The sequence below is a fragment of the Solanum verrucosum genome, unplaced genomic scaffold (assembly GCF_900185275.1).
Source record: "Solanum verrucosum unplaced genomic scaffold, falcon-dt-bn FXZP01000159.1, whole genome shotgun sequence".
In the NCBI taxonomy this organism is placed as follows: domain Eukaryota; kingdom Viridiplantae; phylum Streptophyta; class Magnoliopsida; order Solanales; family Solanaceae; genus Solanum; species Solanum verrucosum.
This window is the reverse complement of record NW_026020705.1, coordinates 1,133,267-1,158,198: the sequence shown is the minus strand read 5'-3', so window position 1 is coordinate 1,158,198 and position 24,932 is coordinate 1,133,267. Positions and strand designations below refer to the sequence as shown.

The 24,932-nt window shown below is 33.8% G+C and overlaps 1 protein-coding gene and 1 pseudogene across 1 annotated transcript; both read left to right on the top strand.

The window, feature by feature from the left end:
- The first annotated feature begins 13,559 nt into the window (after window positions 1-13,559).
- LOC125812425 (putative receptor-like protein kinase At3g47110) lies at window positions 13,560-15,725 on the top strand (annotated as a pseudogene).
- Window positions 15,726-16,512: 787 nt separating this feature from the next.
- LOC125812447 (uncharacterized) lies at window positions 16,513-17,295 on the top strand. The gene is made up of 2 exons (XM_049491938.1): window positions 16,513-16,841; window positions 17,176-17,295. Exons 1-2 carry the CDS (start codon window positions 16,531-16,533, stop codon window positions 17,252-17,254), a joined length of 390 nt encoding a protein of 129 aa, XP_049347895.1. The 5' UTR covers window positions 16,513-16,530; the 3' UTR covers window positions 17,255-17,295.
- The last annotated feature ends 7,637 nt before the right edge of the window (window positions 17,296-24,932 follow it).

Below are 24,932 nucleotides of genomic sequence, written 5' to 3'. Positions count from 1 at the left end.
CCTACACCCTGAATGTAAATGGCATACAAAAACCATTGTTGGTTCCCAAGCGAACCCTTGGCCTGGCTCCTTACTCAGCGGAAGACTTACTCAAGCAAAATGAAAAATCATAATGCAAAAATAACTTTAAAAACTTAATTTAAACTCAACTCCAATAATCGTCTGAAAATAATTTAACAAGTATTAGTTAAATACCTCATGGACTCAAAACATTACAACAACAAAGGAAATAATGATAGACTCTTCGACCTTTAAACTATCTATGAAGCCTCTACTATTATAGAAGGATTATCGGGACAAGACCCACGACATCCTAAATAACTAGAAGTAAAAAATGGAACCCTCCAGAAGCAAGGAGGCTCACCATAGCTAACTGGAACTACAAGTGACATCAACGAAGCTCTTGTTGATGACCCTTAATACATGTATCTGCATCATAAAAGATGTATGCCAAAAGGTGTCAGCACAAGGAATGTACGAGTATGTAAGGAGAATTTTAAAGCATAAACATAAGCTTGAACTGATAGAAAAAAATATTTACCTCATCTCAAACTCACTTAGCTCAACTCAAACTCTCTTCAAGAATAGGATACTCAACTCAAGATACTCAATGATAAAGCAACAATAAAATATGCAATATATGAAAAACTATAAAACAATAGATAGAAACTCAATTGTATGTAAAATACAATAATAACTCATTTGTATGTAAAAATACAATAATAACTCTTATTTTGGGGGATTCTCTAATCGACAACCACCACTATGAGCTATGTGATGATACAACGTCTCGCCCACTCTTCCAGAACTGTCCTATACCTTGTCGGAGTATAGAACTCCTCAACTAAGTGGATCCACTAAGCTATGCTTAAAAAACATCAAGGAATCATCTAAAAAGTATGATCCTTTTCTACCCACGATGGATACATGGTTTATGAGGACTATGACTTATCTGAACTCATCCCCATATCGGTGCTCAATCCTACTCCCAAAATATAACTTATCTCATATGTTTAAAAACATTTCCTCATCCTCAAACTTTGAGATTATTAATCAAAAGATTTCTCTTAAAAGACATACTACCCAAACTCCTCATGAACTCATTTGGAAATCGATGTTTTCCCTCATTTTAAATGTAAAAATATTTATTCTTGGGAATACTTAGTTCTCATATATTCATTTTGAAAAATGAAACTCAACTCTCCTCATCCTAATACTCATTTACTCAAGTCTTTAAACAGATTATAAATAATTATAAAAGACTTCTCAAAATAGGGTTCATGCTGAATTATAGACGTGAACGACTCAATTCAAGGGTTTCAATAACCATATATAGAACTCAATATTTGAAACTCAATAACTCCAGAACCCATGGACTCTATGATACTACTCATCTCATGAATGCTCGACTCATAGGGTTCATGCGGAATTATGGGCACGACCGACTCAACTCAAGGACCTCCACGTATAACACATGGTAATCCATAATTATGAAATATAGTTTCAAAAATGATTAGGAACTTAATACTCAAGAACTTAGAACTCGAAAATACTACTCCTCTCAAAGAAACTCAATTTATGGAGTTCATGCGAAATTACGGGCATTAACGACTCGACTCAAGGATCTCAACAATAATGTAAACTCATGAATACATTCTTCTCATTCTCATACTCAAGTACTCAAGTCTTAAAACAAGTTTTAAAATATAGTAAAAGACTTCTCAAAATGACTCGAAAGAATTCTCAAGACCTTTCTCTTAACTCTACCTTGAATTTGCATTATGAATTCAAGGGTTATGATTCATGTTATGAAGGATTTCTCAATGTTTAATTGTAGTTTAGAGTAGTTAGAATCATAAGGGAGTGAAGGTACACTTTAAGAGGACTCAGACGGAGAAAACGACGGAAAAAGCGTGGGGGCAGGCGACCCTGGCACACTGCTGGCGCAGGGCTCCAGCCCCTAGACCTTAGAGACTCAAATATGGTGCACTGCTAGCGTGCCGCACCAACCCCCTTGGTGGATCGGGGATGCGCCACCCCAACCCCCTTGGCGCATCGGGGTGCGTCGCCCAAGCCCCTCCCTAGAACATTTTGATAAATTTTCTTCTTCGATTTTTTGCCCTAATTCGCCTAGAATCGAATGGTTTCTTCTCAACTTTCTTAGATTCGAATACCCAACATAATTAAATGAAAATATACCCAAAAACAACCCTTAAACTCCTTACATTCATCTCAAGAACTCATCACTAACGATTTAAGAATGAAACTCATCAAGAACTCAAATCATTCAACCTCAAGAATAAAATTACGGATTTAAAATTACATGATTGGCATGTGGGTGAACGAACCCAACACTATGAGAGTTTACATACCTCTTAGGATTGAATCCTTGGCGAAAACCCCTCGAAGATTGCAAGAATCTTGATCGTTCTTCCTTTTCTCTTCTTTTCCTCTTCTTGAACTCCTCTCAAAACCCTAAGCATAATTTAGCAATAACTAAAACTGATTTCAATCAGTTTAGACCCCTAAAAGGTTAATAAAACGAGCTAGGCTAGTGCGTATGGAAAAGACCAAAACACCCCTCATTAATTCGGGTAACTTTCCTTAACTGGACAGGCTAAACTCAAATGGGCATATCTCCCTCATACTAACTCAAAATTTAGAAAACTTAGTGGCGTTGGAAAGAGGATTCAAAGACCTTTCATTTGATATCTTATGGGCCATCTAACTCATATTGTGCTAAAAGTTATGGTCGTTTGAAGTTGATCCAAATCTTAAAAGAACTTATGAATGACTTGAATGAATTCTCTTTAGTTCTTTTTGGAACTCAAGGTTTTACATCTAGTGACCTTAAAACTTAAGAAAATTAAAATTATTCTGTAAAAATTGTACTCACAACGAAGAATGGTTCGAAGCTTAGCTCAAAATTTTTTTGGGTGTTACAAACCTTCGTCTAGCCCAAGATCTTTAACTAAGATCGAAAGATTCAGTTAAGGAAGTGGAAGCTAGAAAGGAGAAATTGTTTATGGAAGAAGACTCTTGAATTGTCTTTGTTTTGGTTGTTCTTGGGTTTTTCGGTTACATACAAATGACTAAGGCCTCCCCTATTTATACTTGTGTGGGATGGTTCTAGATATTACAAGATCTAGAATATTCTATCTTTTACTACAAATATCTAACTATCTAGAATATCTAGATAATTCTTCAAGGCAACTTCTCTAGAATATCTAGATATTTCTTTAAGATAATTATTTTAGATACTACACTATACTATTCTAGAAACTATAATAGATAAATCTATTATATTCCAAAAATCAACTTTTTCATTTTTTACACTCCTACTTAAAGTAATTTTTGTAAACTACCCTGCACTTGTTGTGGAAGAAATCAAACAAAACTTTGAGCCACGTTTTGGTGATCAACAGTTTCTTTCAGACTCCTCTTGCTTCTTCAAATGATAAAAGATTCTTCATCGTGAATTGATCCATGTAGATTATCTCCTTGTTGAGTTTTCAGACTCCCCCTTTCTCTTAACTTTCCGACAATTATATTATCCAGAGAAATACTATCAATTTCCTGTGAAGTCTCAACACCAACATATGATCCGTTGCCATATTCTCTTATCATCTCCTCGATAGATTTTTTGGCAGCTTTAGAACTTTCAGAAATCATATTGTTTGTCTTTAAGATTTCAATATCAGTTTCTCCTCTATTTGATCTCTACTTTCTCCATCTGCTTTCAGAATTTGCTCTGAGTCATTAGTTGATCTTGATATTGCATATGATTGACCATATACTTTTGTTTCCAATACATCTTCCCCAATGCTTTCTTTGTAAAGTTTGCCACTAGCACATGTAGTTTTAGATATTGCCTGTTCAAGATCTTCTTCTTTGATTTCTTCAATAGAAGATACCCTGTCACCACTAGGAACATCCTCAAAAATTTCTTGTTTCATGCCGACAACATCAGTATCTTGCTTCTCCACGTGATCGGCTATATTATATTCTAGATTCTTGGTCTAGTCTCTTCAAGATTGATGGAAATCATGGCATCTATTGATCGAGTCTCAGTTACTAAACACTTTCTCCACTCTTCTTATTCTTCAACAACTTTTTGAGCCATATTGCTCTCCTTGGCTAGACAATATCTTTTTATGTGCCCTACTTTACCACAACGATAACATCTAAGAGGCTTTTACCATAATAGTTAGAAAGCTCTTCCTTCTCTCCAGGTGAGCGTGAGCCACCTGAGGATCGAGAGTGTGGTATATGTCTTGTTTTTCCTTTAAAGTTCCTCTTGTTGGTTACAAGTGTATTTTCTTCTCCTTCTTTGATAAATACACTAGCCAACTGCTTGGCTAGTAGTTCTTGTGACGACAACAAATTTTCAAACTCCTCCAAGGATGGTTGTTAAGCAAATCCTTGAATCGACGTCACAAATGGAATATATTCAGGTTTCAAACCACGAATGATGATTCTTCTCATTCATGCTTTAGAAATAGCCTCTTTCGGACTCAACAAAGATATCTCGTAACATAAGTTCTTAATATTAAAAAAAAACTCGGTGATAGAAAGGTTACATTGAGTGGTGTTAGCCAATTCATTCTCCAATAACTGCAATCGAGCTTCATTCTTCTTGTTGAACAAATGATCGAGGATCCTCCATATTTCATGAGTTTATTTACACTTTAAAATATGGTCGAATAAACCAGAGGAGATTGTCCTCTTCAGAATGAACTCCGCCTTCGCATTAATTTGCTTCCACTTCTTGTACGCACTGCTATTTTCCGGTCCGTCATCAAGAGGATTTGTGTTACTCTCGTTAACAACATTCCGCAAATTCTCGCCCACAAGGTATGATTCCATACATGTCTTCCATATCTTGTAATTGGACTAATTCAACAACTCCATCCCTAGTCCATTAACACATCGCTAAAATCCATCTACACAAACTAGTTGAATCTACTACCAACCCGATCTTGAAATAAAACTCACAAGCCAATATACGACTATGGCTCTGATACCATGTAGAGAATAGCACAATAAAAGTATAATCGAGGAACCTTCTGCTTGCCCAAGATCATTAACTAAGATTGAAAGATTCAACTAAGGAAGAGGAAGCAAAAAAGGAGAACTTATTTATGGAAGAAGACTCTTGAATTGTCTTTGTTTTGGTTGTTCTTGGGGTTTTGGGTTACATACAAATGACTAATGCCACCCCTATTTATACTTGTGTGGGATGGTTCTAGATATTACAACATCTAGACTATTCTATCTTTTACTACAAATACTAACTATCTAGAATATCTAGATATTTCTTCAAGGCAACTTCTCTAGATTATCTAGATATTTCTATAAGATAATTATTCTAGATACTACACTAGACTATTCGAAAAACAATACTAGAAAAATCTATGATATTCCAAAAATCAACTTTATCATTTTTCACAAATGGGGCATAACGCATGCGAATACGAATTAGTCAGACTACAATACAAATATTGAATACCGTACATGAAAACAAAACAATAGATAATTGCATTTACAATTACTGGCACTCGAACATATCACAAATTTTATCTAGATGTAATTTTATCCAGAAAATAAATAAGAGATACTTCAAGATTTCGAAATGATGGTAGATTTGATAGTAATTAATAACATAGCTATATATATAGTAAATATATGTGAATTATCTTTTTTTTTTCCTAAAAAATCCTCCAGGTATAATTGTATAAGATTCAATTTATTCTTCTTCTTCTTGTTGTTTTTTCCATCTTAAAATGGATTCACCACAAGTCATGATGTCTTTGGCAATCATTGAAGAAAAAAAGAGTGATGAACCAAGAAATTTCAGCAAGATTAATTCAGCCAGCTACTATGGAGATTGGGGAATTGATGAACATATTAATGCAATAAATTCAATTTTTCCAAAGAAAAACAAGAAACCTTGAGGAAGGATAAAAAGAAAGAAATTAAAGAAAGCAAAAAGTAGTGAAACTTGTTATATAAATTTATGAAATTGTAAGGCAAATTGTTAGTCATAAATTATTTCTCTAGTAAGTTAAAAGATGCATTTATTTTTCTTATAAATGGATAGGTTCCTAGTTAATTTTCTCTTTAATTTTGAAATTATATATGGTCATAGGTAACAATTGATATTTGATATGTTATTGAGAACAAGTTGATTATTTATTCAATATTACTATCATTGTTGAGGTTTAGATAAACAATCAGCTGATAGTTTTTTATGTTACGCTTTGTGAATTGTGAACACTCCTAATTTAAATCACACAACAAAACAAGTAGTCAAAAGTAAATTTGAAAGAAGAATATTGAAAATTAGTGGATATTTTAGAACAAAGTTCAAAAGGAATTGAAAGAAAAAAAGAAAGGAGGAAGATGTTAATTCTTTCTCAAATAAGTCAGTTTCAAATTATATTATATACATAAGTCAGTTCATATTCATATTTCTATCAATTTGTAGCTATTATACTTCACAAATTTATCAAGTTCATGTGTTAATATATCATATAATAAAGAAATTATAAACAAAAATATTTGTATTTGTGATTCTCAAATAATTTGATAAATAGAATTCATTTTTGATATCCTATGAGTTTTATTTGGTAAACTCATAGATGTTTGTAATTTGTATAAAATTGATTTAGGGAGTGATGCAGTAGTACCTTCTATAAGCAAAAGAAAAGGGTTATTTTATTTTATTGGTAGATTTATCTTTGTTCTTTTTATTTTTTTAGTTTTCTTTTATTTTTGTAACTTGTGTGTTTTTATTCGACACCTATATTGAAGTTCATAATATATCTTTTAAGTGATTTACATTTACCAATTAACTCAAATATATATTGTTTAAAATTTATTTTATTTTCATAAAAAAAGAGGGTACAATAAATTTAAATAGCTTTTTACAACCGCGCGAAGCGCATACAAATTCACTAGTTTAAAAAAAAAAGGAATTAAAGTTTTATGATCCACATTTACTCTATTAATTTTGGCCTGAGTAAGTTTTGAGATATATATATATTTAGAGAGAGAGATAGAAGGTGATGTGACACCTCTCAATAGTCTTCATTCATATGTAGTATCTTTTTTCTCCTTTTTTTTAAAGACATTTTCTCACTTTTATTGCATTGTTTGGATTATTTTTTTGCTACAAATTAATTATCTATTAAATGCCAATTAAATATAGAAATCAAATGCAATAAATTCCAATTAAATCTGAACCCGCATAATCGCATCCCCTTCATGCTAAATTAAATCTTTTTGTAACAAAATTATATTATAAGTACAATAAAGGAAAACACTTAATACTCATTCAATTTTAGTTACTCAATATATGTATTATTTCTTTTCATATAGTGTAACTATTTCATTTAGTCATTGCATAACATTTTACTTTTTCCATTTCATAGCTTCCTTCTCAATTCTTCTTATTTTATTTATTATTTCTTTTTACTTTCAATTATTGATGTTTTTGTCATAATTATTGATTTTATAAATATATATATATATATTGATGCCTAATTTTTATTTATTAGGAAGTGGGAGGTCCGTGAAGACCTATTAAATGGTGTGCATTGCGTTGGAGGGTCAAACGTCAATATTTTCAAGTTCAAATGAGGCACAAATCGAGAAATTGGGATTTTTTAAATCATTTTCGTGTGTTATAGTCCATGGATTTTGGTGATATGTGCGCCGGATGGTTTTTTTATTGAAACTTTTTGTAGGCGTCCGTGACAACCTATTAAATGTTGTGTGTTGGTTCAGAGGGGCAAACATTGAAATTTTCAAGTTCAAATGAGGCCCATAATGGGAAATAAGGATTTTATATTTTTCTTGTGTTGTAGTCCATTGATTTTGGGTGATATGTGTGCCCGACGGTTTTTTGGCCGAATTTTTTTTGAGCGTCCGTGATAACCTATTAAATGACGTGCATTGTTTCAGAGGGGAAAACGTTGGTATTTCAAGTTCAACAAGGCACGGACCAGGAAATACACATTTTTCCATTTTTCGTGTGTTTATAGTCTATGGGTTTTGGGTGATATGTGCATCCGACAGTTTTTTGGCTGAAATATTTTGTGGGCGTCCGTGACGACCTATTAAATGACATGTGTTGGTTTGAAGGGTAAATAATCGGTATTTTCAAGTTCAAACGAGGCCCGAACGGAAAGTAGTATTTTTTCATTTTTCGTGTGTCATAGTCTATGAATTTCTTGTGATATGTGCACCTGGTGATTTTTGGCCGAACTTTTTTGTGGGCGTCCATGATGACCTATAAAATGTCGTGCGTTGGTTCAGAGGGGAAAACATTGGTATTGTCAAGTTCAAATGATGCCAGAACAGGAAATAGAGATTTTTCCATTTTTCATGTGTTATAGTCCATGGATTTTGGGTGATATGTGCCCCAAATGGATTTTTGGCCGAAATTTTTTGTGAATGTCCGTGACGACCTATTAAATGAAGTGCATTGGTTCGGAGGGGAAAACATTGGTATATTAAATTTCAACAGAGGCCTAAAATAGGAAATTGAGATTTTTCTATTTTTCATGTGTTGTAGTCTATGAATGTTGGGTAATATGTGCGCCAGATGGTTTTTTGGCCGAAATTTTTTGTGGTCGTTTGTGATGACCTATTAAATGGTGTGTGTTGGTCAGAGGGGTAAACAGTTGTATTTTCAAGTTCAATTGAGGCCCGAAACAGAAAATTGGGATTTTTCCATTTTTTTCGTGCGTTATAGTCTATGAATTTTGTGTGATATATATGTGCGTCCGACGATTTTTTGGTGGAATTTTTTGTAGGAGTCTGTGATGACCTATTAAATAGCGTGCGCTAGATTAGAGGGTCTAACGTCAATATTTCAAGTTCAAATGAGGGCCAAAATTGGAAATAAGATTTTTTCCATTTTTCATGTGTTATAGTCCATGGATTGTGTGATATATGTGCCCGACGGTTTTTTTTGGCCAATTTTTTTTATGGGCGTCCGTGATGACCTATAAAATGGTGTGCATTGATTCAGAGGGGCAAACGTCGGCATTTTCAAGTTCAAACGAGGTCTAGAATAGAAAATATAGATTTTTCATTTTTCGTGTGTTATAATCCATGAATTTTGGGTGATATGTGCACATGATGGTTTTTGGCCGAAATTTTTTATGGGTGACAACCTATTAAATGACATGTGTTGGTTCAGAGAGGCAAACATCAGTATTTTCAAGTTCAAATGAGGCCCAGAATGGAAAATTGTGATTTTTCCATTTTTCATGTGGAATGTCGGGTGATGTACAACATGAGGTTTTTTGGCTGAAACTTTTTGTGGGCGTTCGTGATGACCTATTAATGGCGTGCATTGATTAGGAGAAGAAAACACTGATATTTTCAAGTTCAAACAAAGCCCAGAACGGAATATTGGGATTTTTCCATTTTTTTGTGTGTTATAGTCTATGAATTTTGTGTGATATTTGTGTCCAACGGTTTTCTAGTCGAAAATTTTCTTGGGCATCTGTGATGACCTATTAAATGGTGTGCATTAGTTCGGAGGAACAAATGTCGGTATTTTTAAGTTCAAACAACGTCCAGAATGGGAAATATAAATTTTTCCATTTTTCTTGTTTTATAGTTCATGAATTTTGAGTGATATGCACGCCTTACGGTTTTCTTATCGAAATTTTTTGTGGGCATCCATGACAATATTTTAAATGGCGTGCGTTGGTTTGGAGGGGTAAATGTCGATATTCACATTTGTATTACCCTAGTATTTCAAATTCAAAATTCATTTTGTTTCATCGCATTTTTACCAAAAAAAAAAAGAAAAACAATTTTCTGCAAAGCTAGGGATAATTTAAAATTGACTAGTTAAAAGACATTTTTTAGAAAATCGGCTCAATCAATCCACCTTACGGTAGTTTGAACACATATATCTCGAAAAATACCCGAAATGAAAAAAAAATCACATGAAACAGACATCTGAGGCCAAAATTATGAACATTTGAAATTTCACCAATTTACAACTTTCCACTCCTTAATTTTTATGACCTGTAATTGGATCCATAAAAATCAAACCAAAAATAATATTTCGAAAGTTGGTTTTACGAGTCTTATCAACTGATTGTAAATAGTGTTCGTAGTTGTCAGACAATTTTTTTTTATTGGGCTAGTCTCTAGTAAATTGGTCATAACAATTTACTCTAAACTCTCACTGATACAAATCTGGTGGTGTTAGAAAGAAAACTCATAGACCTAAAGTTTGATAGGTCATGGGACACTCAATATATTATGTATTAAAAGATATGGTAGTATATAGGCAATCATTGATTACATTATTTATTAGGCTTTTTGGCCAAAAATTTTCGTAGAGGTCTATGAAGACCTATTAAATGGTGCCCGTTGGTTTAGAGGGGAAAACGTCAATATTTTCAAGTTCAAACAAAGCCCAAAACGGGAAATATGAATTTTTCCTTTTTTGTGTGTTATAGTCCATGAATTTTGGGTGATCTATGCGTCCAACAGTTTTTCGCCAAAATTATTTATGGGCGTCTTGTGTGGGTTGGTTCAGAGGGGCAAACATCGGTATTTTCAAGTTCAAACGAGGTTCGAAATGGGAAATAGGGATTTTTCCATTTTTCGTGTGTTATAGTCCATGAATTTTGGGTGATTTGTGCGCCCGACAATTTTTTGTGGGTGTTTGTGACGACCTAATAAATGGGTGTGTTGCTTCGGAGGGGCAAACTTCGGTACTTTCAAGTTCAAACAAGGCACGAACAGGAAAATAAGAATTTTTCCATTTATCGTGTGTTATAGTTCATGAATTTTTGGTGATATGTACGCCCACCGGTTTTTGGCCGAAATTTTTTGTGAACGTCTGTGACGACCTATTAAATGGTATGTGTTGGTTCAAAGAGGAAAACGTCGGTACTTGCAAGTTCAAACGAGGCTCAGAATGGGAAATAGTTATTTTTTCATTTTTCGTGTATTATAGTCCATGAATTTTGTGTGATATGTGCGCCCGATAATTTTTTAGCTGTAATTTTTTGTGGGCGTCCGTGATGACCTATTAAATGGCCTGCATTGCCTCGAAGGGGCAAACGTCGATATTTTCAAATTTAAACGAGTCCTAGAGCGGAAAATAGGGATTTTTCAGTTTTTCGAATGACACATTGACAAGGCTGACACAACTTGATTCTGATATCATTTATCTTTGTGGAATTCTTTAGCTGCAATGATTTGCGCCACCAGGGCCGACTCTTTGCTTTGTTGAATAAGGCATTGGCCTTAGGCCCCCAATTTTATGGGGCCTCAATTTTCTTACCAACAATAAATTAAATAAATTATGTGTTAATTTTTTATTAAAAAAATTGATTATTTATAATAAATATTATATTCTTTTAAAAAATTATTTTATTCTTTTCAACCCCATTCAAATAGAAGAAATATTAAAAAAAATTATTTTATTTTCTTATACGCTCTATACTAATACTCACATTATTTTATTCTCTTAACTCCCTTTACACTTACTTCTTTAAATTTTTGATAAGTTAGAGTAATACTTTGTCAAAAATATGAATCAATAGTCGAAAAGTGTTGAACGAAGTGAATTGTAAATTTTTTCTATTATTCTTAGATTTTCAAGCATTACAACAAGCATAGTAAAATGTGGGGTATACCAAACTATCAACTTCTTGAGTCAAATTTTATGGTTCTAACTCTTATCTTTATTTGAAATTTGTCAACTTATTACTTATAGAACCATTAACAATTCATATAATGATTGTCAAAGTAAAAAGATGTTTTTCAACGTTGAATTGATAAAATCTTATCTAAAACTAATAATTGAAAAAGAAATCAAATAAATCACTTATTAAAAAAATATATTAAGTAATACTTTGCACTTAAAAATGTAAGAAAAATTAATTTAAAATAAATGCATATAAAGTTTATTTAGATTTTAGGCCTCTAGTTGAGATTTCAGTCTAGATCTTTGATTGCGTTGAGTCGTCCATATGCGCCACTACGATTGAATGACTCTAATACCATGTTAAGAAACTCCATTAATGGGAGCTGAAAGAAGATATACAGTGATTAGAGTCCAATTTATAGACATCACAGTGATTAGAGTCCACCGACTCTTTCTAATCTATCATTAACTAACTAACAACTAAGCTTAACTAACTAACTAATACATATAGTTTGTTAAATTAACCACCAATGTTTAAAATCTTTGTGTTGCTAATATAAAGATTTCAAATTTAATTAGAGTTAAAGTTTCGTGTATCTCTATATTATAGAATAGGAGAGGCAAAAGTAACTTCCATGATTTTTTAATTACTAATAACTACTCGAAATTGTTGTCATTTTTTTTTTCTTTTATCATAAGTTAAATTGCTCCTCTCGAAGATGGTAAGTATATATTTTTTCTTTTAAGTGACAAATGTGTATGTGTAAAACACATCTTATATTTATAAGTTGATGTAAATATCTGATGCGTGTAAGTATTTACCTTACCATGTATGTCTTAATTTGGTGGTGAAAATTTACTTTTTATCCCACCCCACTTAACACTTTCCTCCTATATTCTCTATCCTACTGATCTTCTCAGCCAACAAATCCAAATTTTCAGTCACAATTCAGAAAAGTCCAATTTGTGTATTTCCAAGTAAAAAAGGTTGGTACTAGAGATATTAGTAATGTTGTACTATTCATTTTTTTTTAATCACTTTGTACCAGACCTGACATAAAAATTAATGAATATTGTCTTATTTACTGTCTTTGTACCTTCCTTCTCTCAATTATACACTATCTATGTTACGTAAGGCACCAATTGGATTAGTCACAAGATTTCACTTTCTCCATTTTATAAATTGGGATAATACAACTGGACACTCCATTTGTGAGAATCAAAGGGCAAAAGGAAGAAAAAGAATTAGATTCTTGATTAGACAAGTCTCAATTCTCTGTCTTTCTCTATTTATATGACATGGATTGTTAATGCAACCATATCTTCAACTAATTATACATAAACTATTGAGAGTTTGAGTTTCCTATCTAAACTATCACTCAATGGTTAGCGAAACACAACAAGACGTCTAGACCAAATATTTGTCTAGAAATGCTTCTAGGCACATTTGTCCATAAAATCTTCGTTCAACTGACATATATAACAACTCTATTTGCTTCATTGGCTGCAGAAATAGATGTCAAGTGAATAAATAGAGTACAAAGGATAAAAAGAAGAAAAGAAAGGATTTTTCACACCAAAAAGCACAGAATAAACCTTATTGTCTGTAAGAACTATGCTTTTTTCTCTACATTTCAAGATTACAATGTCATTATGTTCTTTTGTTTTCTATCTAATTACCCTCCTTTCATTCATGTTCAATATCTCACATGCCTTGAAGTTACATAGTGGTAATGAAACTGATATGCAAGCCTTACTTGCCTTCAAAGAAGGGATAATTCAAGATCCTTATGGTATTTTTACTTCATGGAATAATTCATTCCATTTTTGCAGCTGGAAAGGTGTCACTTGTGGCCATCTTCATCAAAGAATGACTAAACTGCACTTAACATCACTTGACTTAGTAGGTACTTTGTCACCTTACATAGGAAATCTTACTTTTCTTACTAGTCTCAACCTTGAGCTCAACAATTTACATGGAAAAATCCCACCACAGGTTGGTGGTTTGTTTAGGCTTCAGCATCTTAGTTTGACTAATAACTCATTTTCTTGAGAGATACCGATAAATCTTTCTTGTTGTTCGAATCTTGTTGCACTTCATTTTGGTTGGAATCAATTGTCTGGAAAGATTCCATTTGAGCTTGGTTCATTGCAAAAGCTTGAGAGATTGCAAGTTCATAACAACCTCAATGGACCGATACCGGAAAAATTAGATAATCTTTCCACAATCAAATCACTTTCGTTATCAGTTAACAATTTGGAAGGAAGTATTCCTAGTTCTCTTAGCCAGTTGAAGACATTGAATGTTCTTGGTTTGGGTATAAATAAGTTATCTGGTATGGTACCTGCTGCAATTTTTAATCTTTCATCTCTTGAGATATTCACAGTTTGTTATAATCAGTTATATGGAACTTTGCCATTAGACTTTGGGTTAAGTTTTCCTAAGTTGAAAGTTCTAAGGATCGGTCATAATTCGTTTACTGGACCCCTTCCAAAGTCATTATCTAATGCTTCCAATCTAGTCGAACTTGAGGCATATGGTAGTAATTTCACTGGAAAAGTGTCGATTGACTTCGGGGGGTTATCGGATCTTTGGTGGCTGATTCTTGCATCGAATTCCATTGGAACAGGAGATGTTGATGACTTGAGTTTTTTCAATTCTTTGAGTAGATGCAGAAATCTGAAAGTTCTGGATTTGAGTGATTGCAAATTTGGAGCTGTTCTACCTGATTCTATTGCAAATTTATCGACGACTCTTATGTCACTTAGATTGGGAGGTAATCAACTATTTGGTAGTATTCATTCAGGAATAGGTAATCTTGTTAACTTGACTGAATTGCAATTGCAAAAGAATGATTTTTCTGGTAGCATTCCTGAAGTCATTGGCAATCTTCGTAGGCTTCAGTTAGTGGACTTGTCCAAAAACAAGTTTTCAGGTAGTATATCATCGTCTATTTCTAACATGACTCGATTATATTCACTACATTTGGAAAAGAATGAGTTAACTGGTAATATTCCCCTTAGTTTTGGCGATTTCTGGTACTTGCAAGATATAGACCTTTCTCAGAATCATCTAAGTGGTAGCATACCAGATGGAGTTATGAGTTTGTCTACCTTAACAAATTCTCTTAATCTTGCTGACAATCAATTGTCCGGTTCGCTATCAGTTGAAATTGGAGCTCTCAATAATCTTGGAAGATTGGATATTTCTAATAACATGTTGTCTGGGCAAATTCCTAATAGCATAGGGAGGTGTGTAGCGTTGGAAAGCCTTGTTTTAGCTGGCAACTTCTTTGAAGGTATAATTCCTTCATCCCTTAGTTCTTTGAAAGGTCTCGAAGAATTGGATCTTTCTCGCAACAATTTATCTGGTCAGATTCCAACATCTCTTCAGCTCATTTCCTTGAAAAAAGTGAACTTGTCTTTCAACCAGTTTGAGGGTCAGTTGCCAACTGAAGGTGTTTTCAGAAATGCAACTGCAATATCCGTATCAGGGAATAAGAAACTTTGTGGGGGTATACCGGAACTGGAGTTGCCAATATGTCCGAACACTGACCCTGAGGAAAGAGATAAGTCCAGAAGCATTAAGCTAATGATCCCTCTTCTTTCTTGACTTGTTGCACTTGTTTTCATCATGTCTTTAGTCATAATCATTCGGTTAGAAAAGGCAAGGGGAGAGCCTTCTTTAAAATCTTCACCGGTTACTTATGAGAGCCTATATAGAGCGACAAATGGATTCTCTTCTGCCAATTTGATTGGAAAGGGTAGCTTTAGTTCTGTTTACAAAGGGGTACTTGATCCAGGTGAAAGTATGGTTGCGGTGAAGGTGATAAACATTGATCAACAAGGGGCTGCTTCTAAGAGCTTCATGGCTGAGTTTGAGGCCCTGAGAAACATTAGGAATAAAAATCTTGTTAAGATCTATACTACATGTTCGACTAGTGATTTTGAGGGTAATCCGTTTATAGCTTTAGTTTACGAATACATGCCTAATGGTAGCTTAGAAAGTTGGCTGATGCCTCAACTAATGAGGTGAGGATTCTAGGTCTAGTTGAAAGACTAAGCATTTCTATTGATGTGGCATGTGCACTGGAATATCTGTATCACCATTGCCACAATCCGATTGTGTACTGTGATCTGAAGCCGGACAACATTCTTCTCGACAGCGACATGACTGCCCATGTAGCTTATTTTGGATTAACAATGTTTTTCTCAATCCATGAGCAAATATAGTTCAATTGGATATGCTGTACCAGGTAACAGAGTTGATAGTCCCTTATCTTTGAATTTAGACTCAAAGGCATCCTTGTTCGGAGCACTAACAGTCCTCCATGTTTTTAGTATTGCTGAAGTTTTAGTCCATCCTCAAACTTGTCTTTATTTTTTCTTGAGATTGAGAGTTTCATCACATTAGATTTCACGTGCAATGATGCTTGGACTGGTTGTACAGAACAAGGAGCACGTACCCTTCTTCACACCTTCTCTCTCATGGAGTTATTGTTTCTAAACATTCCATACACTAAATTGTCGACAAAACCAACGTTTAAAAATAGACAGAAGTTTAGGGGAAGACCAAAATTGTACCAATATTGCAAACATGGGGACTGAAAATTCTCCATGTGAAAAAACAAGGATGACTTTGAGTCTTAACCCAAAGATAAGGGACTATTTTGGGTCTTTTCGCGTGTCTTCTTGAGAGAGTTTTCATATTGATTTTACATGTTTTCTTTCCTATTTGGGCAGAGTACAGCATGGGAGGTAAGGCTTCCGCATTTGGTGATGTTTACAGCTATGGGATCCTTTTGCCCGAGATGTTTACTGGAAAGAGACCTACTGACAGCATGTTCAAAAATGGACGGACTCTTCACAGTTTTGCTAAGACGGCTTTACTTGATGAAATAGTAGATCCCATGCTTCTACCTAGCAACAGCAGAGAAAGACAAGAGGCCGAGGAAGAAGGAGTACTTATCAATCAAGATGATACTAGTATAAAACAAGCGCAGGAATGCTTAGTCTCGATAATACAGATTGGAGTTGCATGTTCAGCTGAATCCCCGAGAGAAAGGATGGATATCGGGGATGTTGTCAAGGAACCTCAACTAATTAGAGACATTCTCCTTGCTTTTCATGCAATTCACAGCTCAACCAGCGGGTAAACTTGTTCTACTAGCTTTGTTCTCAATTGTGATTTATAAACCTGAGAGTTCATTGCTATATAAAGAAATTTTTGAGGTGCTTAAAAACAACATTTAGAGTTACATCTGCATAAAACGGACTATAAAATCTGCTAGCAAAAGTTAAATAGCTTACACACAGTTCCTTTGCTAGATATTGAGAAACTAGTTTCTAGACACGTGTTACACGTGTATCCATGTAAATTCTTGTAGATCCATTAGACCGATAAAAGTTCTATGAAGACATGCACGTGTGTCCTATGTAAATATTCTTCTTCTTGTTGATCGTTGTCTTTCTTTCCTCGGTTTCAGGAGCTTGAGGTTCGAAGGGTCTTCCAGTAGTTCTGTTACTAGTAACTGGCAAAATTTCACATCATTTCGTCTGCCTTGATATTTTTGGTGAAAAACTCGAGATGTCAATGCATACTTGTACAATAATTTGTTCATTTGGCCTAATGCTGGTTAGTTTAGTTGAGCTTAAGCAAATATAATTGGGATTGTTTACGTATGATGTTATGACTTGGAAAGGGTCATCAATGATTCGACTTTAGCGAAATACATGCACAAACCCCTTTAGCTCGCCTCAAAGTTTTATTTTGGCACTCCAACTTAGTTTGTTCTATTTTAACCCTCCAACTCCATTATCCATGTAATATTTAAACATAAAAAAATATAATTGGGATTGTTTATGTATGATGTTATGACTTGGAAAGGGTCATCAATGATTCGACTTTAGCGAAATACATGCACCACCCTTTAGCTCGCCTCAAAGTTTTATTTTGGCACTTCAACTTAGTTTTGTTCTAGTTTTGTTCTATTTTAACCCTCCAACTCCATTATCCATCTAATATAAGTGTTCAATGCATGTTACACAAACATTTAAAGGGTAAAAAAGATATTAACTAACGCCACATGTTTTGTTTAAACTTTAGCAGTGAATGTATTGTTTTTACAGAGAAGGGCCTAAAATATCCCTCAAGTATTTGAATTGGTACAAAATTACCCTCCATCCACCTATTGGCCTTAAAATACGCTTGTTGTCCATCTTTTGGCTCAAAAATACTCTTATGTCTAACGGATCATACTCACAGGTGGATGGAGGGCAATATTGTACCAAATCTCATTGCTTAAGGGCATTTTATGCCCTTTTCCGTTAAAATAATTTGAAATTACTTAATATATAAACCCACATGATTGACTTTATTTTGAATTTTATAGTAGATTAAAATTAAAAAGAGGTTAGGCATCTACTCTCTACACCCCCCCCCCCACCCCCCCCCCCCCACACACACTTCTTATCTCTTTAAATTTTTTTTCTATTTGGATCTTTTCCACCATTTTTAAATTTATTTTTTTCAATTTATGACAAACAAGAGAGAAAAAAGGAGGAAAATAACGATGCATTCATATAAAAATAATTAGTTCAATAAAAGATAACTTGATTAAGCAAATATGTATGAATTTTGTGTTTTTCTTTTGTGTACCCAAAATTCAAAACAAAAGAATAAAATTAATTATTTCACTTATTCCCAACCTCATGCCACCATAGAAATAACACAAATCATATATATATATATATATATAGGAAAACCTTATGGCTACCTACGTGGCGCCACCACAAACCAGAAAACCCTTTTAGTTTAATATATTTCCAAAAGTGCCCTTCCCCTCTACAAGAAAAACGCGCACATCAAACCCCACTTCAACCCAAACGCTGTGGCGTTCTTTCGCCAGCCAACTATTACGCCGCCTCATGAACGAAGTGGCTGTTTTGAACTGACGCCACTATTCTTCGTCTCCACACTACACTCTATAATCACTGCGTCTCCTGCTCCTGTTCACCAACCTCCACTCTCTTCCGCCTTCTTCTGCGCACTTACAACATTGTTCGTATGAGTATTAACACAGTCCTCACTGATCAGGAATTATTGTTTTCCTTAAAAAAAATTACTATACTCGTCTCTTTTACTTAAAAACACAACGATTGCTACCTTTAACCCTCTTAATATCCCTTTCTTTTTTGTCACTCCTCACAATTTTGCCATTTTTTCACTTCTCTCTTGCAGAACATATGGATTGATGGGCAGACTACAACCAATACAAAACAGAGCACCACTACATATAAATTACTTTGACTGAATCTTTTTCAACAAATACAAACCAACAACTCCAAAGATTAGATGGGGAACCAAATTGATTAATTAGAGTAAGAGTATCTGAGTATAAATTTTTTTTACAGTTGCAATGCCCCAAGAAAGTTCTCCATCGCCTTCAACTACACTGAAAGTCAAAATATGTTTCAATTTTTGTTGATGATTCCGCACAAGGTAAATTTCTTTTTTCCAATGTTCAGAATATACGTAAATGCGCCAACACTAGGTTATTTACCTTTAACATTTGTTGGTAGATTGTGTGAAATGTAGCTACAATAAAATGTACCTAGAGCAGGGGAACACAATTTCGAAATTGTGTTCACGGACTTTGAAGTTGTAAATTAGGCCACACAAAAATCATCAGGACATCGAGGTATTACGCTTTCAATTCCACACACCCTTTGGTATACTTCTTCCTCATGATTTTTTTCCATTTACCTTTCCTTCAACTTCTTGTGTTTTAGATAACATTCAAATTGACTTTTTCCGCTTTAGATAACATTCAAGTCCTCATTGTTGTTTAAAAAAATGCTTCAAAGTTACATAACACTTTACCTTTCCAGATATATTGTTCTTCAAAGTTTATTGTATTTTGCCTTTGAAGTATAATGTGTCGTTTGTATTCAGTATTTGTGGTTTCTAATTAATTTTAGGCTGATTGTAGTGATGAAATTTGTATGGTAACAAATACACATAGAAACTAATCTATTTTTTTTTTTTAAAATAAAAATTGTTATTCTAGAAATGAACAAGAGTTCTCTTTTAACTCATTGCCCGGCACTCAACACCGAAAGGCAGCCACTCAAAACAGAAATGCCACGGTAACACTGAAACGGCTCCACTCAAAACAGAAACAGTGTCTTCACAGCATCTTCCTCAGCATCCGCTTTGTCAAACCCTTTTGATCCCTCACGTCCTATCTTTGAAGTTGATCCCAACTCCGCTAGAAATACTTACGCCCTGTTCAGTTCTGAATCCATGTCTTCAAACCTATATAACAAACCAGTCCGAAATTATACCCTCCTGATTTCTCTTGCCCCGCCATAAAAGTTGTTCACCACGCCGCCAGAATTTCCTATAAACTCTCCATGTCTTTTTATTTACCAATCTAATCTATTGTTTACAACAGTTCTCACGCTTTTCTAAGGAACTAAGCTGCTTGGAATTTGTATGAACTCTCCAGGTTTTTAAATTTACCATCTGATCTATTGCTCTGTACAATTCTCACGCCCTGTCTACAGAATGATGCCACAATTGAATTTTCACGCCTGCCTAAGGAACTAAATTTTCACGCATGCTTAAGGAACTAAGCTGCTTGAAACTTCTATACCAATCTTAACTCTCCAGGTTTCACGCCCTCTCTTAGGAATGATGCCATATGAAATTCCTAATAAATCTCCAGAAGTTTTGATTCAGTAGTCTAATCTACTGCTTCCGACAATTCTCGGTCCATTTCTAAGGAAGTCTCCACTTGAAATTTCGATAACTCTTCAGGCATCTTGATTTACCAATCTAAACTCTCCGGGTATTTTGATATTGCTTCCAACAATTCTCAGGCCCTTCCTAAGGAATGATACGGTGTTAAATTCTTATAAACTCTCCATGTATTTTGCTTCACCAACACTAGAAAAAAGACTTTTTAATCATTTAATGTTGCAGGTACTGATCCACATGTTACACAATACAAGAAGTTGTGCCACATGCAATAGGTGAAGGTAAGAATGCAATAGGCAACTGAGTAAATCTACTGATTGATATATTAAAGTTGGCTTCCTGATGAGTTGGACGTCGGGTTGCTGGCTTTAATTGCTGATTTCTTGCCCAAAATACTGTCGCACGTGAAGTTGAAAGGACATACTAGAAAGACAAACAAAGGCCTACATTAGTAGCACGGTCAGCTCAAGGAACATGGTAACAAAGGTATAGTTCAATACAATGTGAGATTAATGCTTTGAGCAGAGTTATACCGGCGGCTTCCGAACTTGCGGTGTTCTCCCGATTGAACCTGTAAGCCTGATTTATTGGTGGAACAGGAGTAGATATCATAAAGAGGTCGTTGAAAAATGAAATATTCACCAGTGAGGTATTAAAAGGAAATAACAAGTTAATGAGCAGCTGAATAGTTGGTTTTTTATAACCCATATGCCTTTCCATGTACACAAATTGTAGCTATAATTTAACCTTGACTGCTCCTAATTTTCTTTTATTTCATCAGAAGGGACATAAATGATGTGAATTAAGCTATGTTAGGTATCCTTTGTCGGTTATGTGACTATCAGCTATTACCTGGTGGCAAGTTATATTGAGAAGTATATATGGAATATCTTGATCAGATTGATTTCTTCGCGTGAATTTGTTCAGGATTGACATACTTTGTATACGTGGGGTGCTTGTAAAACGTGGGAACATTGAGGTTGACACTAATTGGAGAAGGACAAGGAAGATAACATGAAAACAAATGAAAGGTGACGAAATAGTGGTTGCCATATGAGCTGATATATACGAGGAACTAGAAGTGCTGAACAATGTGGAACCTCAAAATTAAAATGCATAGCCACGTTGGAACTACCCCAAGTAATAGCAAGTGAGGAATGAGATAGGACTTGAAAGCCAAGAACGCACTAAACAAATATCAGGCACTGGGCCAAATTGGCGTCATGCGGCCAGGTATAAAACTTATCCATCCTCTAGCGATTTCGTACACTTTGTCAATGAATCATAAGTGCAGGTGCAAATTTAACGTTGCCCTGTTTCTTTTCTTTGTCTGACTCTTTGTCATATTTTTGGAAAAACTTTCTACTTTGCAGGGCTTACCTAGAGCAAGTGGAATTCATTGGCTGGAGTAATCAAATACATTCTCAACTGGAATTTACTATCAGTAGTTCCTTCGGTTGTTACATAAAAAAATGCATACAGTACAAGTAGTTTCTTGATTAGATATTTTTTTACGATAAGAAAACAGAGTTCATCAGCTTATCACGGTAAGACTTTAATGCAGTCTTTCTGAAATTAGTAATATCGCATCTTCGTGTGAGTGTTTATATGGCCAGATTTATGAAATTTCCCAGTTGGGACGTTCAAATTGGAGTGTTCGCGGACACCATGCCACGGGGAACTCTTATCCCCCTTAAATCTGGCGCTACAATGAGTTTATGAATGAGTTTTTTGAGCAAAATAATGAATCTTGGTTGCCCCAAATCTAGCAATGTAGTATGATAAAGTTTAAGGATGCATTCAATAACACAATTGTCATTACTATGAAAACTTAGTAGTAAAATGATTTCCACTCTTTCAAAACGAATGGGCTAGCTTACAAGTTGACGTAACTGTGAAAATAATAAATTAACTATTTAAATAATTATTTAGTTGCCTATTCTTGTGCTAGATTGTGTGAACTTAGTATCGGATCCATCTATTAAGACAATATTTGTTGATTATCTTTATTATTAGAATTCCAGATGAATGTAATGTGATAAGTACCCCTCCCTTCTAACCTTTAAGGTTGTGAGTTCGAGTCACTAAGGTAACAAATAGGTGGGAGCTCATGCCAGAGGGGTAGTAAAAAAATGTAATATGATCGTATTCCTTTGGCTTACTGAAGGGACTTGTTAAAATTAAAGGCAAGGAATTTTGACGGATATTAACTCTAATGAGCAAACTTTTATAATGATAATGAAATAGATTGTGTGTAGATGGCTAAAGGCATGGGATAAAAATGGAATGACAATTCTCTTATGTCTCCACATAGAGACAACGCTAACACAAACTCATAGTTGGATAACTCTATAGACATAATTTTAAACAGACTTATGTTGCATGTTAGAATAAAGTCGAAGTTATAAAATATCTCTCTCTTCTCAAAAAGTATTAAATCAAATTGACATAGTGTGCATCCATGTTAGAAAACCTGTGCTTTTAAATTTTTAAAAACATAAGCAATTGCACGACAAAATTAATAACCTGTAACCTAATTGGGGTACTTAACCCTGCACGAAGCGTGGACAATTTACCTAGTTAAAAGAATATATAAACATGTGAGTTCAATTCAAGTTTAAGTCCCGGATATCCTAATTAAGAATAAGAGATTTAAAAAAGAGAATAAAAGAGAAAATGAACAAGACATTTGGATAATTGATAGAAAATTTTATATTAATAAAAATAATAATTCTTTTTAGATGGATAATCAGTCGGGGTGAGTATGAATTTTAGTTGGATCCTCATTTATGACTTGGGTTCTGTTATAATAAGTTGGGGGTTGATTAAAAATAGGTCAATAGGAAGATATCATGAAATTAATTATTTTTTCAATATTATTTTCAAGTGTACTTGGTCAAAATATGAATCATATGTGGTTTTATAAAAAATAATTTTTAAAAATATGATTTTTATTATTTATTTGAGAAGTGTTTATATTTGGACCAATCACATTAAGCAACTTAATAAATAAATATTTAATAATTTTACTTTAAGGAAGCTATAAAATTAAGGGCAAATATGAGCCAAAGGATTAACATCAAGGGTATTTTTGAGCTAAAAGGTGGACGACAGGGGTATTTTAAGACCGAAATGTGGATGGAGGGTAATTGTGTATCAATTCAAATACTTAAGGGGCATTTTAGGCCCTTCTCCGTTGTTTTTATTATTAATTTCTTGCAAATTATGAGTTTAGAAATAATAGTTGTTGATGTTTTGTCAAATACAACAGTCCCTTTCAATGATTCTTTTCAGAAATATAATAAATCTATAGCGAAACAACGTTATCAAACATTAGTCCCTTTCAATGATTCTTTTCATTTGTATTTTTCTATTACAATGTTTTTTAAAAAAATAATTGAATTCATATATATTAATTGAAACTAAATCATGAGAATACTATAATATATTTCATTAAGAGCATTGCAGTACAATCAGAATTTCCAAAGAGAAAGCTATAATTTATTTTTAATAATACCAAGATTTTTTATTTTGCTACTAAAGCAATAAGCATGTTAAATGTAATCTCATAAAAAATTCCAAAGCCAGTACTAGTTTTCACAAGCTATTGTCTTCAAAATTTTGAGAAAACTTAACCAGTTATCATGCTGCAAAAGAATAACCACATAAAGTTAGTAATTAATTTACCAGAGCATTTCATAAATGAATACTTGATGAAACAAAAATTAACCTCTGCATTCAATTGGTCACCCTCCTCACAATACTTAATTAGAAGTTTCTTTTGCTCTACTTCAGCAGTAGCAGCAGAGCAAGTTGATCTCTTGATCAATAGATTCTTCACTTCATATTTCAATTCAAGTATTTCCTTTTTGAGATCAAATGCGTTGGTTACTTTCTTGGTCATCTCACTAACTTATTTTAAGTCATTTTTGACTTATTTTTATATTTGTCAAATACTTTCAGAAGTCCAAAACTGACTTAAAAATAGGTTTGACCAACTTTTAAGTCAATCCAAACACCATCTAAGAATCAAAAGCATCATACAAACATCATGAAACCTGTTAAAGAAAAGGACAAACAACAAAAACTAAAAAGGACTTCGAATAGACTCGCAATTGATTGTTAGTTTGAATGATTGATTATTAGTTAGTGTTTGACTTTGGGATTTTTGATTTTAGGGATTAGTTTGAATTTGAGATTTTAGGACTAATTTGAATTAGGTATTTTAGGACTAGTTTGATTTGGAATTTTAGGACTTGTTTGAATTTGAAATTTTAGGATTAGTTTGAATTAGGGTATTTTAGGCCTAGCGAGTTTGAATTTGGAATTTTGGGACTAGTTTGAATTTTGGATTTTAGGACTAGTTTGAATTTGGGATTATAAGACTAGTTTGAATTAAGGTATTTCAGGACTTGTTTGAATTTGTGATTTTAGGACTAGTTTGAAGTAGGGTATTTCTTGAGTTGATATTGAAGTGCTAAT